The sequence below is a fragment of the Canis lupus genome, chromosome 2 (assembly GCF_048164855.1).
Source record: "Canis lupus baileyi chromosome 2, mCanLup2.hap1, whole genome shotgun sequence".
Taxonomy (NCBI): Eukaryota; Metazoa; Chordata; class Mammalia; order Carnivora; family Canidae; genus Canis; species Canis lupus.
Genome location: NC_132839.1, coordinates 29,817,435 through 29,834,866, shown reverse-complemented (window position 1 = coordinate 29,834,866; position 17,432 = coordinate 29,817,435). Strand labels below are relative to the sequence as shown.

At 35.9% G+C, this 17,432-nt stretch overlaps 1 protein-coding gene across 5 annotated transcripts in view; it reads right to left on the bottom strand.

Moving 5' to 3' along the window:
• Positions 1 to 4,431: 4,431 nt before the first annotated feature.
• AP3B1 (adaptor related protein complex 3 subunit beta 1) overlaps positions 4,432 to 17,432 on the bottom strand; it is a 265,515-nt gene continuing 252,514 nt past the window's right edge. For all 5 annotated transcript variants that reach the window (XR_012015574.1, XM_072794100.1, XM_072794118.1 and 2 more), the window contains 2 exons: positions 17,194 to 17,332; positions 4,432 to 5,154 (listed from right to left, as the gene is read on the bottom strand). Coding sequence is in view for 4 of the 5 variants with exons in the window: in XM_072794100.1 (XP_072650201.1) it covers positions 5,001 to 5,154; positions 17,194 to 17,332 (293 nt within the window). In the remaining variant the exon portion in view is untranslated. The remainder of the gene's footprint in view (positions 5,155 to 17,193; positions 17,333 to 17,432) is intronic.

The window sequence follows — 17,432 nt, the reverse complement described above, 5'->3', positions numbered from 1 at the left end:
AATCTATTTTACCTCCTTCCGTCTTATATTATGAAACTCACCCCTTGGCAACCCCTCCATGGCCAGTTAATGAGAAGTGAGGTGAGGTAAGGCTTCCCGGTTCTCTCCAAGCACACATGCAGCATCTGCAGTCTTCAAGGGTTTACATGCATGAGCCCACTGGCAAAATTATCTACTGGTTAGGCCTTCTAAACATCTCTACATCTGAGAATAAAGATTCTTCTACACTGGGGCACCTGGTTGGCTCGGCCAATAGAGCATGCAACTCTTGAACTCGGGTTGTGAGTTTGAGTGCCACTTGAGTGCCACTTTCTTACTTAAGAAAATTCTCCTACACTTCAGCCTCATTTTTGGTGGTGCTCAAGGTTGTAGATGAGAAAGCAATGTCTTAGAAGATCATTAAAGACAGGCTTGAGTCTGTTGTAATAATTCCATATTTGAGTTCTAAGAGGCTTGGGTCTTCAGTGAACACATATATTGAAGCAGCCAGGAATTACATGTGCAAATGACTATGGACATCAAATTGGGTCCAGAGAAAGACATGAGAGAAGATTAGGCATCACTTAAACACATGATCACTTAACCAGTGAATAGATACCAATGCAATTTCATATTCTTTCACTACTCTGAAACCCCAAAAGACTCATTTTAGAACCTGGAAATAATTGAAAAGTACAGGAAATAACTAACATTGCCAAGGAAATATCTAAACTTGGCTTACAAGTGGGAGAGTAGAACCAACAAAGCCAATCTCTCCCAATCTCTAGTTCACTGCTTCCTAACTTCCTTTTTCTCGCCTCTTTTTCAAGCATGGGCCCCAGCATAGGCATGGCAACCATTCCCTTCTCTGAACTCCCACCACCCCTGAGCTGGAGACCTGGGGGATAGTGTCAGGGACATAGCCTGGGAATGAAAAAGGGCAACATGGGGGTACAGAGAAAGGTGTGTGGGTAACGTTGCTCTGTACAAAGGTACATTTTAAGAGACAGCCTTTTGTCTGTTGAGACACTATTTTTTCTTCTTCCACTCCTAGAAACTCTTTGCTCTTCTAAATGCCAGCCAACTTTAAAGACCTAGCTAGCTTCATTGCCTCAGTTGAAACTTCTCAGACCTCTCTAACCCAGTGAACACTTCTCCCCCTTAAATCCAATAGCTCTTACTGGCGTGATAGGACTATCCAGGCAACTGCCTCACAACTCTTTCCAGAAACGATTTCAGCTTTCAAACAGCTATGTTCCAAGTTTTTGGTCAAGTGATCATGTGAAGCCTAAAACGTTTTTATTCAAAAGACAATTTCCCATGGTAGTTAACTTACCAGGTCAGGTCTTAAAATAGTGCTTATGCCATAACACAGTTGAAAAATGGTAGGAAAAAAAATGTTACCAAGATGGAAAGAGTAAAGCCTTCATTTACTCATACTGAACGTTATTTGTCAGAAAGTCGCATAAAGAAAGGAGATGGAGACTGTGAAGATCCAGGAACAAATTTCTGGTCCATTTAACAGCATGTTTTCCTATTAAACACAATTTCTACTCATCTAGGAGTATAACACTATCATAACCTTTTTTTTTTTTTTTTGGTTCCTCTAAAATCTCAAGAAGAGAGTGAAAGTGATCATGAAAACTTTTTTTGAGGTAACTGGTCAAGTTGGAAGAAAACGGATGATTTAAAAAAAAGGCAAGTACATGATCAAAAGGTAATTGCCTTTCAATTAACCTACCTTCAATTTATGGAAGAACAAAAGAAATGTGCACCCAGTGGCTGGTCTGGTCAGGTCACCTGTGTGAGGAGAGGGGAGGTAGAGGTGAAGAGATAGATTCAGTACGACTCTGGAAGCTGACAGTTCACTTAAAGCTACTGGACTTGGCACCCAAAGTGAGTGAGGGTGGAGAAGGAGATGAGCCTGTTTTAGTATATAAGCGAAATTTGTTTGCAAACCAGGGCTCGCTGACTTAGCAATGTCCACACTGCCATTTCTTCATTTATTGCCAATTGGACTGTTTTTTTTCCTTGGGATTAGAGAGCGTATCTTCTATTTTACTATACCCCTGACAAGGGTTATCACAGTTCTTCACCTTCCACATGGATGCAGTCTTAAGGCTTTGATAATTTTGCATTATAACAGTACTTTTCCCCCTCTTATTATGTGAAAAGGGGACTTCTCCCCCATTTAAACACATTCCCCTAGAGCCATAGAGAGATTACAGAGAGGAAACAAAGAAGGTAAAAGAAAAGCTTAGGTTTTCCTCTAACTAGCTAAACTTTGCTTTTTTTTTTTTTTAAACTTTGCTTTTTAAAACCTCTTTATGTTATTCATTATTCTGAATTCTTGTCTCCTTTACTGTAATAGATACCTTCTTAACATGAACCATAGGTTACAAGGGCAAATTTTTCATAAGCTATTATAAAGTTATTTGAATGTTTGCAAATAGTTACTGGGAAGGGCAAGTATCAAATATTTTAATTTGATAAGTTCTTTGTTACAGTCTCTTCAGAATAAAAACATTCTCCTTTTCTTAAATAAAGCAAATATATTGGGATACTGAAAATGAGGCAATGTGATACCAAAAAATGAGGCTCAGTCTGAAATATACTATGAGAGCCATTCTTCAAGATTGGTGTATATAAAATGTCCCATTAAGTGGACATTAAAATGAAAAAATACAGCTAGAATTAAGAATTCAACACTGACTAACTCGACTCAATGGAACAATTTAGAGATAATCATGGATTATGATAAAGTTAAAGGAAATATGAGGTAAGGAACTCTGAAACATTGTACCAAAAAAGGAAGAGCCCCCACCCCATTCCACCTCCATCTTAAACTTGTGATTTTGATCATTTTTCTCATTTCTCTTATATGAAAAGTATTTTATTGATATTCAGCTATTGATGTTAAAATGGCTTCAACTGTTAGCATACATTATTCTGTATAGATTTTATTTTATTTTATTTTTTTTTTTTCTGTATAGATTTTAAATCTTAAAGTTAACTATCACAAATTTCTTATTCAAAAATAAATTTCTACTGAAATTTCCTTAGTTTTATTATTTTTTAAAGATTTTATTTATTTATTCATGAGAGACACACAGAGAGAGAGGCAGAGACACAGGCAGAGGGAGAAGCAGGCTCCCTGCAGGAAGCCCCTGATGTGGAACTCGATCCCAGGACTCTAGGCCAAAGGCAGACATGTAAGGGTTGAGCCAACCAGGTGTCCCCTTAGTTTTTAAATACATACATACCTATGAGTGACCTGTTTTCAAAGATAAGTGTCCTAATTTAAGGAAAACAAAAACCGATCTACATCACAACATACATTTTCTTTCTGCTTTGATGCATCATGTATAAATACGTTATTCAGAAAACAGGTATTTAGCCAGTAAAATTATAACATTTCAAAAAATTGTTGACTTAAAAATCCAAAGTTGTGAAGCAAGCCCTGAGAAACAGGATTAATAATGGAAATGCCAAGAGGCTGCAAAAAATGCAAGAGGTGCTTCTGAGTGTCAACACTGCCATGACATGTAAGGCTCCAGAGTGAGGTTGAACACATGATTTCGACGGCGCTACTTCTTCTCACCCAGATTAATTGCTGTATTTCAAGAGCAGGACAATTTATCAATCTTGTTTTCTCTCTCCAGCTCATGAGCTTGAAAATTTAAATATTTTTTTAGGGTGTTTTGTTCTTCTCAATATGTATTTTCCAAGAATGTTCGTTCTGTTCTTTTCCTCTTTATGTATGTTCCACAGTATTTCTTTCAATGTATATTCTCTTTTTACTTTTTAAAAATCTTTATGTGGCTTTACAGAAAGGGAACTAACTAGCATATACTCTCTTAAAGCCTATTACCTTACATCAGAAAGGTAAATAAAATTTCAACTGGTTTTAAAAAGGTATAAAAGACTTAGAAAAAAGTTTCCCAGCTATAGGACAATCTTAATAAAAACAGTAATGTGCCTAAATTAGGAAACAGACACTCCAGGGAAAAGTGCAAATATGCTGATTATGTAACTTTTAAAAAAATTTCTATGATTAGGTTTATACTGGTTAGTTTCGAAAGGTGTTTCAGTTCATCTAAGTTGGGCATCAAGATTCCTAAAGGAACAATGAGATCCAAAGAATATATCCAGCAGGTGTAATATACCTTATAATGATCTCTACAATTAAGACTGCACAGAGACATTTTATTTTATAACATGATGATTTTTGCTATTGTTATTCAATATATCATTTTTTTTCTTGGAGTTCACTATTCTCTAAACAATTAGAAAATCTATTTGGGTTCGAAAGTCATTTTTCTTTCACTAACTAAACCCCACTGATTGCTTCTTTGCAGAATATAATACTCAAACCATTTGCTTTAAAATAAGTATCAGCCTATGAACTTCAGTATTACATACAATTTCTCATTAAAAATGCAAAGACACATGTTATTCATATGCTAGTTTATTATTTGGAGATGACTTCATGATGAGCGTTGTCAATAACCAATTACAATACCAGGAAATTCACAGAACAAAATTCTGTAGAGATCTTGTTGTTTTTGTATTTAATTCTAAAAAGTATGCTACTCCAATTTTCACATACCAAGCTGAGATGCCGTTTAGACTTTTTCTAGGCTAATTTTTGCTTACCCTGGGACGGAGGGTGATTTCCAATGAACTTAAAATACCCAATTCATGCCCATCATTGTGAAAAAGGAGAAGGAAGAGGAGAAGGCCAGAAGTAGTAGCAGGACAGTGAAAATGCCACATGGATTCAAGAGTTGAGAAAACTGACAGTAAAATATATGTTCTTTGGTTAGCAAAGCGAAAAGGGGGAAAGTATTGCATACATGATAGATACACACTAGCATTCTAAAGCAGGAGACAAGAATGTCAAGAGTGTATTCTTTCCCCGCTGCCAGATGGAAGGGCTATTATTATAAATGAAAGGCAGCAGTAGTGGATGCCAGGCACTTTTGTTGTGTGCCAGATTCTGAAGTCCAGATGTAAGCAGGTTACCCCTGGGACAGGACAGGCTTCAACTCCCGCAGCAGAACAGAACCGATCACGGTTCTCTCAGTGTTGATGATAAGCTGGGCTGTAGAGCCTTCCTTCAGCTCTACTGTGACGAGCATCAATGACCCACTGTGCACAGTTTTAGCTGCAAACCTGAAGGGAAAGAAAGAGACCTTTTATTATGAGGGTGGTGGGGGAAAGGAGACAGCACAGATTCAAATAAGTCTAAAATAATTGTTTTCTCAGTAATTTCTTACAGGTTCCCTACTGCCAAAAACCCAAAGCCAAGCATTCTTCTCAAAAATCGATAAACTGCCCAGCACCATGCTTACCACAAGCAGGTAATCTTAGTGCACAGTTAGAACAGAATAAGAAAAGTAAGTCTATTTTACTTCTTAGTTTGGACAATAGATATGTGTGAATAATTCTCCATTAATAGATATTTGGGAATCATTCATTTGATGTTTAACATTTCGTCAGGCACAGGGCCATTTAAAATGAACCACTGTATTTTTATTTTTGAGACATATTAAGGAAAGGTACTTCTCTCAAAGAGCTTGAAATTTTAATTCCTCATATGTGAAAATGATTACTCAAGAAGTTAAATAATTTTATGGACATTATAAAACTCATATCGTTTCAGAAATTCATGCGTGCATATTAAAATATTCAAATTCAATCTCTAATGTTGATGATGACATGTAACAAAATCACATGCCAGGTATAACACCACACTCCTCCTTTTTAAAACTTTTAATGTTCAGAACGTTAGATACTTCTTTTTGCTCTAGAATAGAGGAAACTCGAGGTCTAAGGCTCCATTACTAAATTCCAAGACATGAAGAATCTACTAATTACATGGAATTAAAAGCAAAACTAGCCTTTTAAGCACTGCAATTGACTGAAAAGCCGTTGGAGGCACAATGAACTTCTGTCAATCCTGCTAATTCATTCTGCACGCACAGTTGAGCCCCAGAGACGTGAAGGAAGAGGACGGTACCCTCCCAGGCCTCTGTTTCCCACATGGAGCATGTTCCACACATTTTTTTGGGGGGAGGGGGTTTGATTGCAGGGATGGCTGGAGAAAAACAAAGTTGCCGCACATGAGCTTTTGAAAACACTAACAAGTGTAGAGCAGGTCTGTGACCTGCTGTGACCCCACTTTGCAGGGCCAATCCCCTTTCCCCTTTCTGTATGACACGTGTCTGAATCTGAGCCATCTGCCTCAATTTGCGCAACATCTTCAGCCACAATGGCACCCAGTTAGCCCTGACAACAGCTCACAATACATAAAAATAAAACTGCCGCGCTGACAGCACGCTGCGGACTATTCAAGAGCAAACCAACTGGTCAGTGTCTCATGTCTGACAATTAGCATGGGCCTTGCGCAGAGCCCGTGGTGTCCTCAGGGATCTGTTTAATTACCATCAACATAAAAGAGGGAGTTTATCAGGAGACTCTCAGAAAAACTTCACTCCCAACTTAATTAAAATATTAGCCACTTAAGCAGGAAGCAGATTCTCTTTAAATGGAAAGTAATTTCTTTTTTGAGTTTTTAAAAAATGACATCAAGATCTTATAACATACTTGATTCTTTTTCTGAAAACTAACAAGCCATTTTTGACTGAAACAGAATCACGAAAATCAGTTTTCCAACGATTATTAGAATAATGACTCAAAAACAAAACAAATATGCTAATTTTACATAACAAAATATTATCGGCACTTTCAGGTTGCATCTTAAAATGTGAGCTAGTGGGTTGTTGATAAAGTATGTTAGAAGCCTTTTCATTTATTTTATTTTCTACAAACCTGGAAAACTACTCTCTCCAAACAAAGTGAAGACTGGTAAGGATAATAGATTTATACCAAGACAGAGCAGGTTTTCTACTTGAGAGAAGCAACTATAAGTAACCAGTTTAGGAAGTGAAATCATACCAGTGTGTGTTTTTTTTTTTTAAAGATTTATTTATTTATTTATGATAGAGAATGAGAGAGAGAGAGAGAGAGAGAGAGAGAGAGAGAGAGAGAGGCAGAGACACAGGAGGAGGGAGAAGCAGGCTCCATGCAGGGAGCCTGATGCGGGACTCGATCCCGGGACTCCAGGATCGCGCCCTGGGCCAAAGGCAGGCGCTAAACCGCTGAGCCACCCAGGGATCCCCCATACCAGTGTTTTTAAAGAGATTTTATAAATTCTCATAATATACACATCGGTGTGCTCTTCAGATGTCCACACAAGACATAAGGAACTGCGTACCTAATTCCATCTTCCAGAAAACACAAATATCACTAGCCCCCCAAAGACCCTCTTTTCTATATTACCCCTTAACAAGTTTATGCATTTCTTTTGTCCACATTTTTGAGGTTCTTCTGTGTCACAGGAGAATCCTGTTTCTGTATTTCTTTAAACCATGTCTGTATGTCTGTTAAACCAAAGGGTATTAGGTAGCTCTACTGTCCTTCTCATTTATGTAACTCCCCCCCTCCCCCCACAGATTTGGTCATCACCAAATCTTCATTCAACACATAATTCAACAGAGGTCCCTATTTCTGACAGGGTTATAATTATGTAAACAATAGTCTTATTAGTCCCTTTATTTACTTAACACTTGTGCCTTGGGACTACAGAGAAGGAGATTATGTCTGAATAGGGACACAAAAGCACTTGAATTTCAGGGTTGCACAGCCCCAAGGCACATTTTATCTCTTTTCTATTAAAAACTTAGAGTCGATGGTATAGTAACATAAATTCAGCAGAGACAAATGTCAGTCTTGATGTCAGTATGTTTACAGAGACTAAAATTAGTGTCTTGTACATGTTTTTGAAATCTTATTAACAAAATTTTCAATACTGTAAAGAATAGGGGCATGAAAGAAAAGAGATCTTTGCTTACACTATAGAAGAAACAAGCTAAGCAAATCATCCTAGCAATAAAATCTGTTAGCTGGTGTAAAAGCTACTGCCTTTTTAAACTAAGTTTCTCTGTTCTAGTGGGCACAAATGGTGGAAGCAATGTTTTAAAGTAGAAGACTAGATCAGATGTTCTGACATTCTCATTTCACAGTTCAAAAAGGATGTATTTAATTGGAACACAGCATGATTACAACTGGGTTGTTTTGGTCCATGAAAAGCAAAGCCACCTCCCTCCCCGCCCCCCCGCCAAATTTATTAATCAGTTAATGCCCAAACAGGCTTTGCTTTAACATACACTGAAAAGATGGTTATGGAAAGAGTACCAGTAAATAAATAACACATAGCTAGCTTTGGGAGGTAAGAAACAATGATTATAAAGACAGCTTGGGTCAAATACTTCTATGTTAAATTTAATGGCTGACATCAGGACCTCTATACTTGACCTCAAATGAAGACAAACACTTTTCCAGAAGGCATGTGCAGTTTTTGGATCACCATATTCACAACTGCAGCTTCCACTTATTAAATGCTTTGTATAGCGGCACTTGCTTGATTCTATGAGGCAGATCACTTTATAGATGAGGGAACTAAGGCCTCAGAAGTTGAGGAACGTGCTCGTGAGCACACAGCTAGTGAATGGTTGAGCAGAAATTTGAACCCAAGTATTCTGATTCTGGATTACATACAATCTGAAATATGCAAAGTGCACCCTTAATATTTTTTTATTATTAAACAGATAAACTAAGGTTTTTATTTACTTAATATGCATACAATCTTTTGTTATTCCAAAAACTTTAAGAGGGAAGATATTTCCCTTCAAAACCGTGTACCTGAATTTGCACCATTATGGAATTCAGAGCATCCTGACTTGGTGCTTTGTCATAATAACTTTCAAATTTCTGCCTTTAAAGATCTAAAACATTTTAAACATCCACTACTTTCCACTCCCTCAAAAGAGACACCAGCAGTGAATAATATAAAACCTTTTTGAATGGAGCTGTAACACAGGGAGGGACTTCTGGGAGGCCAACCAACCTCAAACACCAGTAACACCACAAATGAGAACAAATAAGAGGGTGACCGTTAAAGATGTATTGCCTATGTATGATGGGCTCCATGTTATTAAAAGGATACCATCTAGGTGTTTTTCATAATTTTTCATTTTCATTCCACCACCAAGCACTTGCTGTTTGTAATCACCAACTGAGAAGGTAAAACTATTTAGATATATCTGTATTTCATTTTATTACATGTCTTTTTGTCTATTATCTTTAACAATTGACATTTAATCTTTGAAGCTTGTAGGAATTCTTAAGATTAAAGACAAAATAAGCTGCTTGCCAAACCTAAATGAAGATACCACTTTTCTTAAAAAAGTTAATCTGTCTTAACTATTGACAGAATTATGAAAAAAGCTCAGATAACAAAAACAAATTGGTATAAATTTATTATCTACAATACATGGCTTTATTCCCTCGTGCACTTAAGCCATACTTTTTTTTTTTTTAGATTTATGAGAAACTGGCTATGGAACATAAATGTTCTTTGTCAGAAGGAAGAGAAATTCTACAACTCAATTGTTTGAACAACTACAATAGGACAACGTGAATTAAAAAGTATTTATCTGAAAGACTGTTTCAATCTCCAGGGTAATCACAAACATAAAGATTTTAAGTAGAATCATATTTGCCACACTTAAAGCAACAGCTCTAGGACATGCTTTTTCTTCTCTTGGATAGTCTTCCTGGTTTCTGATTTTTCTATTCTGAGTTCAATTTTCTCATGTTTTCTGTTCTACTGGTTACCAGAAGCTGTGACAATGGCCTACTCAGGCTAAAACTTTTTTTTCCTCTACTCTTACATGAAGCCTTCAATTACTGCCTGCTGAAGCAGACAGAATCCTATTAGTAAGAAAGACGATCACAGGATGCAGTGCCCTGCCCTAGCTGTATAAAAATAATTAGTCCAAAGTTGACAAATGTGTAATGAAGTCACACAATGATTATATGTAAGAAATATTGGTTTCAATAAGCCAAACATCAAATGCCAAAGCATGGTGACTTGGAGTATTATTTTCCAAAGAATTTAAAATGACAAATCCTTATTACTTTGAGTTATTACAGAACATTTTAAACAAAGAATTTGTTAAGTGGTAAAAAAATTCCTTCTGTTGACTATACAATTGTATTTTAAAATTAAGTGCATTACCTAATTGAATGAATATTGAGGAAAAAGATTACATGTGATTCTAGTTTAGAGAATTCAGCCAAAGCAATGTATTTTTCCCTATTATTTTTAAAAAATCAGCCAGCAATATTATAGTGTTTTTCTTTGACAATCTGATGAGAAGAGTTAAAACAAAAAAATGAGCTACTGTCACAACTTAAGAGTTTCTGTATTCTGTTCTATCTTTAAACATGGTATAAAAAAATGATTCTCCATACTATCCTGTGAATGACTCATTCTCTTTCTTTATACAGGAAAGCTAAATAAATCTAAGTGTAGTTTCTCAAAGAAGACATGAAATATTCCAGTTATTCTAAAGCATTTCTAGGTTGTCTGTTAATGGGAGTGGGATGGGATGGGCCTTAACAACAAGCCAAATAGTAAAACAAATAAATTCTTACCCTATTCTCTTTGATTCCTTATAAAACGGTCAACCCAGAAGGAAAATCATCAAGAATACCTCTCTTTCATGTCTACATGAAAACAGTTATATATATTCCTATCAAGCTGTTGCATAACAGAATATTACCTCACAAACGGTGGAATTAAATAAAACTTAAAGAATGTTTTAAAGCAAAATAAGCTGTGTAGTTTGGTTATTTCTGAAATATCCAGATATGCTTTCCGTGTAAAAATTAACTGAGGTCCACATTTGTTTTTCAATGAAACGCTGTGCACAGAACCTACAGAGATCAAAGCAGCAGATACAAAAGCGGTGCTGCCCCCTAGTGGACAGACTCCAACCTGAACAAGAACTCGGATTTCTAAATCAGTTCCACAGATCTTTAGTACTGTTTGAAATTCCAAATTTCTTGTACAGTAGTTAAAAGACCAAAGCCTGATATCTTTATACTAACAACTGTTCACAAAAAATTTTGTTTTAAGACAGCTAAGGTATTATTACTACAGTATTAAGGCTAATAAAATTAGGGCACTAAGATAGTTTTCTGTTATTGTCCTTTAAAATTACTTGATATTTAAATATTTCATGATTATTAGGGAAAAGAAATAAAACAACAAAAACAATAGCTCAAAGGTTGAGCAACCTAAGAACAGAATAAAGGGAAATATCAAAGGCCCTACTAAGAAGTGACTGTCATTCATGTTTGTAACCCTAGTATTAAGAAAATCTGTCACAAGTCTTCAAAATATATTAAATGAAGGTCTTGCACAATATAGACATTTTATGATGGAAATGGTTGTATATACAGTATTTCTCCTATTAATAATCATTAAACATATACATGATAATAGTGATTCACAGGATGAACTAAGGCCTAGAGATGAAACAAATTGTTCTTTACATGTACTTCAGTTAAATAAAAAGATCCTTTAATTTTAAACCTATAAATATGTTGGTAAGATAAAAAGTTGACTGCCAGGTTGCCATGGATACACTGTTCTATTCACAGCACTAGACTTTCCTAATAGTTAAGGACCTGAGTAACAATAGTAAAACAATGTTTTTTCTATTAAGACTGTAATTATTCAAAAGTTGCACGTATTCAAAACTTGCAAATTAAAAAACTGACAGAGAAAATAAATAAAAAAAAATAAAAAACTGACAGAGTAAACAAGATCCAAATACAGATTAAGATACCGGGGCAAGGAAAGGACTATAAGTATTGAATACAAGTTAATAATGAAAACTGTTCTGGTTCTTTTTTTTTTTCTTTTTTTTAAGATTTATTTATTTACTCATTCAGAGAGAGCGAAGAGAGAGGCAGAGACACAGGCAGAGGGAGAAGCAGGCTCCATGCAGGAAGCCCGATGTGGGACTCGATCCTGGGTCTCCAGGATCACACCCCAGGCTGCAGGCGGTGCTAAACTGCTGCGCCACCGGGGCTGCCCTGTTTTGGTTCTTGTTGAATAAACTAAGAACTAAAATAGAATCATAGCAGAGACCAGGCTTTCCATTTTCATCAACTTACCACATATTTCTCCTTACAGGGTCAATCTGTTGTTCACGAAAGGGCAAAATGACTAGGTAGTGTGACAATTCTTTTGAACAACACCACTGTTACTGAATGTCAGAATTCTGGAAACTAGGTTAAAATGCTGGGACTGGTGAAAGACAAACTTTTACTTGTGGTCTGAGACTGTTGCACAGACAAGACTATAACACATTAATATAATTAACAGTATACTCTTGCTGGAGCACAACAGCATAGCTGGAAGAGAAAAACGAACCAAACATCTTATCTATTAGCATCTCTTAATAACTAATCTGTAAAAAGGAAATGCATAAACATAGAAGAAATACACTTTAAAATGTCATGTGGCTATTATTAACTCTTGATAGTGCAAGGTGGCCTCAAACTATAAACTCTGGAACATTATTGGCCTTATAACCGGGTAGAGCACTGGCTAAACTGCAGATTCCTGGGCCATACCCCAGATGTACCAAATCTGAGTCCCTGGGTGCAGGTCCCACGAATATGAGTTTTACACAACCCTCCACAGGATTCTTTTGTACAGAAAAACCTTAAAGATTTTGGAGCTATAGACATTTAGCTTTCTGCTTTTTGGTCACTGTACATTAGTACCTTTGTGAGAGGACAAGCAATGTAATAAAAGCAAAGGCACCGCAATTTCTACATTGCACACTAAATATTGACACTTCCCTTTTGCAGTCCATTCATATACTGGCTTACTGTTGTTCACTATGCCTTTGTATACACTTTATTATATATTAGTTTATTAGTATTGTCTTAAATAATACACTTTAAGACTTTTATAACACATAGAATCTCACATGTTTTAATACGAATATCTAACACAGGACATGAAGATATTAAGCACTGTGGTTAATAAATGCTTTTTTTTATGACTTTTTAAATTCTCATTTCTGTACTACTCCTTATCATGTGGTAACTGTCATCTGGAAAATAGCAGATTGCCATAATGACCATAACTCTGTATATCTCAATGGGATGGTTTTGTTCTCAAAGAGCAGCCCTTTCAATCACCAAGCAAGTCCCACAGAAATGAAAATAAAGTTGTCTTTCAAAAGTATACTGGTTGGCTTTTTAAGACTATTGCTCATTTAGAAAATCAAAACTAAAGGTCATATAATCTCACAGCAGATATGCTTTCTCACTGATCTTGAAAAGCAGTTAATTACATAAGAAATGCTCCTTGTTTTTGAAATGAATTCCATAAAACTTGTGCTCCTTTAATTGACTTTTTCTTAATGGAGGCCATTCTCTGTTGATATGTAGGAACCATTTTCTGCTATGTATTCAATTAAAATATCTACTTTACGCTATTATGCACTTCTGCATATTAACGAAGATTCCCTTTTTCGTAGATAATTCTTATATTAACCATTCTTTAACTTGGCATTTAATGTAAAAACTATTCAAATTTTAAGAGCAGTGGGAATAAATTATTCCAAAGTTAGACAGTGGAAACTTTATTCATTGAATGGTCAGAAAGAATACTCTGGTGCTTATTGAATAGTCCTCTCAGAAATAAAAGATCCTGAAAAATTAAATAGAACATAGGCCCACCAAGAGTAATGTATTGATGTATGTACTGGAAATTTTAATATCTTAAAATATTAATATTCAAAATACTTCTCACCCTTGTTCTTTTAAAGTCATCTTAAATCAATTACCATTAATACAAGAATGGCATTGGTCCTACTCTTCATCAACTCAAAAAGTAACCATCACAGAAGAATAAATAAGTCAGACAGCTCACAAGGATTTCAATTTTGTGATTGACATATAAGTTTAGATGTAACTCATTAATTCCAGAGGATAATACGATACCAAACACTACAGTTAAAAACATGAGTACAACTCAATAAAGTGATAAACTGTTCATTTGTTATTATAATATAAACAGTAACTGCTACTTCATTTTAAATGACATTAAGAAAGGCATCAGTACAGATTTTACCAACAATTGTTAATTTTTGTTACTGCAAATAAAAATTGGCAAAAAAGTTACATATGAAAAATATTTTTTTTAAAAAAGGGATCCCTGGGTGGCGCAGCGGTTTAGCGCCTGCCTTTGGCCCAGGGCGTGATCCTGGAGACCCGGGATCGAATCCCATGTTGGGCTCCCGGTGCATGGAGCCTGCTTCTCCCTCTGCCTGTGTCTATGCCTCTCTCTCTCTCTCTCTCTGTGACTATCATAAATAAATAAAAATTAAAAAAAATATTTTAAAAAAAGTTACATATGAATGATGACAATTTTTAACAATTTCTGTATGAAAAATACAAGTAACTCCAGGTGTTTATTGCCTGGAAGCTTTCTGAAATTTAGAACATTAATATGGCTATACTATGAGAACGAATGCAAACATTTTCAGTTACGTCTAATGAGACTTGTGAGGCAAATTAAGACAGCACAACCTAATCTTAATTATAGATAGGTATGTTTTTCACTTTTGACTGTGTAGTAACTTGGGCTCTTCCCCCAAGTTACAGAGCCAAACACCAGGCTACTGATCATACAGCCAGATTAGAGAAGTGCCAAGACATTGCAGATGTGTACAAGGACCATAAACATTAAGTTTGAGTGCAATCTCTGCATTCCAGAGCCAAATATAAACAGTTTTTAGTTGTGTGTTTCCCCTGCATTAGTACAGACAATTGAGAATTGACTATAATTTAATCACTTGAAAAGGCATTAAGTTCCAAACCACCAAGACTAGTTACATGCAAACAATGCTTTAATAGAAATTATACAACTGTGCTAAGTGTCTTTCTTAGTCTGTTTCCCAATAGGAAGGTAGCTTTTATATTAGTTGGATTTGAGAAGGTAATCTGGCTGTTTTCTTCTAAGAAACAAAAATCTGGAAAGCTGCCATTGCTTTCAGAAAAGTTAACCCACATATAGAACAAAACAAAAAATAAATCAGAAGTTCCAACATAAACACAGGTGATCATATGTCTTTTTGTACATTACAGAAGGACATACTAAAACAGGACTGAAGTACTGCTGGATACTAGATGTGTCAGGTAAAATTTCATATTGTATAAGGATATTCTGGTGTTTCAGGAATTTCAATAATTCAAAGTATTCATAAATAAATCAAAGAACCTCTGCTAGAGAAAATCACTTCCTGCCAAGAAAGTAAAAATATTTTCACTGAAAAGCCTTCTTTTCACTCTTCCCCCTACTGAACAACATTAACTGATAAGCTGTATTTGCATGGTCGTACCAGTATGATGACCTAATATCCATTTTATTATTTTATCATCACCCTATGTGAGATAGATAGGATTTGTCAGATATTAAGAAATGGAAGCATCAGACCTGCTAAATAACTTAACCAAGGACCTTTCTTTAAAAACAAAACAAAACAAAACACAAAAAAATAGGGTAAATTTTTTGATTAATGCAGTGTTCATTGTCACAATTAGTAGATGATGTTAGACACCTTCAATAATGGCAGATTCGCTCTCATTCAATAATGGCAGATCAAGACTTGAACTGAGTTCTTCGAAGGCCAAGACCAAGGTTTTTCCATAGATAACAAAGATTTCATTTCACTACCCCTTCTTTTCCTTGCCATCCCCATCTAAACAGATGAAGATCTTAAAATGCATAAGAAGTTATCACTTGCCTCAAATTACCACAACCAATAATGGCAGAGATAAATCTAAAACCCAGATCAACTGCAATCCTCTTTATAAGGGGGCTCTCTTACCTCTGTATTAATTTGAAAAAAAAAAAAAGATTTTATAGGTAATCTTTATACCCAGTGTGGGGCTCAAACTTAAAACCCTGAGACCAAGAGTTGCATGCTCCACTGACTGAGCTAGCCCGGTACTCCCCTTTCCTCAATTTTTTTTTTTAAGGTCTAAAGTCATTCTCTTTGATTTTAAATTTATTTTCTATATACATAGATAAAGGCAGAAGTGTACCATTGTCAGTGGAATGGCAAAGGAATTAAAGATGGAATTAATGAATTCCTTTGAGCTCACAGAAGACTAAGTAATAACTGCATGTTTGTTTAAGGCAATCATTTTTATCTTTACTTTCATTTCAAGCCACTGGCACATATAAGATCACAAACAGGGCAACCATATTAATCACATTTTCTCCTACCTTTAAGGAAAATGACTTGGATCTCATGCTTTAGATGCTGGGTGGTGAAGATATATCTGGTCTAAGAAATAGAAGCTGCATTTGGCCCTACGTTGGTTTTCTAAAAGCTCCTTAATTACTGGGATCTCTCTTAAGGGATCACTGTAAAAATCACTCTGAATGTGGTACCCAAACTTCTTCCATTTCAAGTGAAAAAGTACAATCGCACTGCTTTATAAAATAGTTCTTCCTGGAAATCCACTGAATCTGGTGAAATAGGATAAATTCTCAACTGTATCTCATAAAAGGTAACTTTACAAATCACCAAACTATTATAAAACCCAAGTACACTGCCCTTCAGGATAGTCCATTCCAGTGTACTAAGGATTCCATGAAATAGGAAGAGAGCCTTAACACAAATCAATCAATTAAATATCTCATCAGAAACAAAGAGAGGGAGGGCAGATACAGGTTTCAGGGTTATTATTATTATTATTATTTAAAGATTTTTATTTATTTATTCAAGAGAGATGGGGTGGGGGTGGTAGGGTGGGCAGAGACATAGGCAGAGAGAGAAGCAGGCTTCATGCAGGGAGCCCGATGTGGGACTTCATCCCGAGGACTTCAGGATTATGCCATGGGCTGAAGGCAGGTGCTCAAATACTGAGCCACTCAGGCATCCCTCAGGGTTATTCTTTTCTTTTCTTTTTTTTAAAGATTTTATTTACTTATTCATGAGAGACACACAGAGAGAGAGAGGCAAAGACACAGGCAGAGGGAGAAGCAGGCTCCATGCAGGGAGCCCGATGTGGGACTGGAGCCCGATGTGGGACTCGATCCTGGGACCGCGGGATCACACCCTGAGCTGAAGGCAGATGTTCAACCACTGAGTCACCCAGGTGTCTCAGGGTTATTATTTTCAAGGAAAACTGTGAATTGAAAATTACATATTTACATGTACATATATATACATAACTTATCTCCATATCACATGTTGATAAACCTACCTGTATATATTATCTTGGCCAGAAGGGACTACACCTACATTGGCTATATTTACAACCTTCTGAAGGATCACAGAGGGAGTGAAATTCTGTGGTGCAGCAATGATTACAGTAGAAGTTTCATTCATTCCTGTTAGCATCCCTGTAAAAGCAAAAGAAGGCTCCCTTTACTAATTTCTTTATGACAATTACAATAAAACTATTAAGTTCATAACCAAAATTAAAAATTTTTTTCCAAAAAA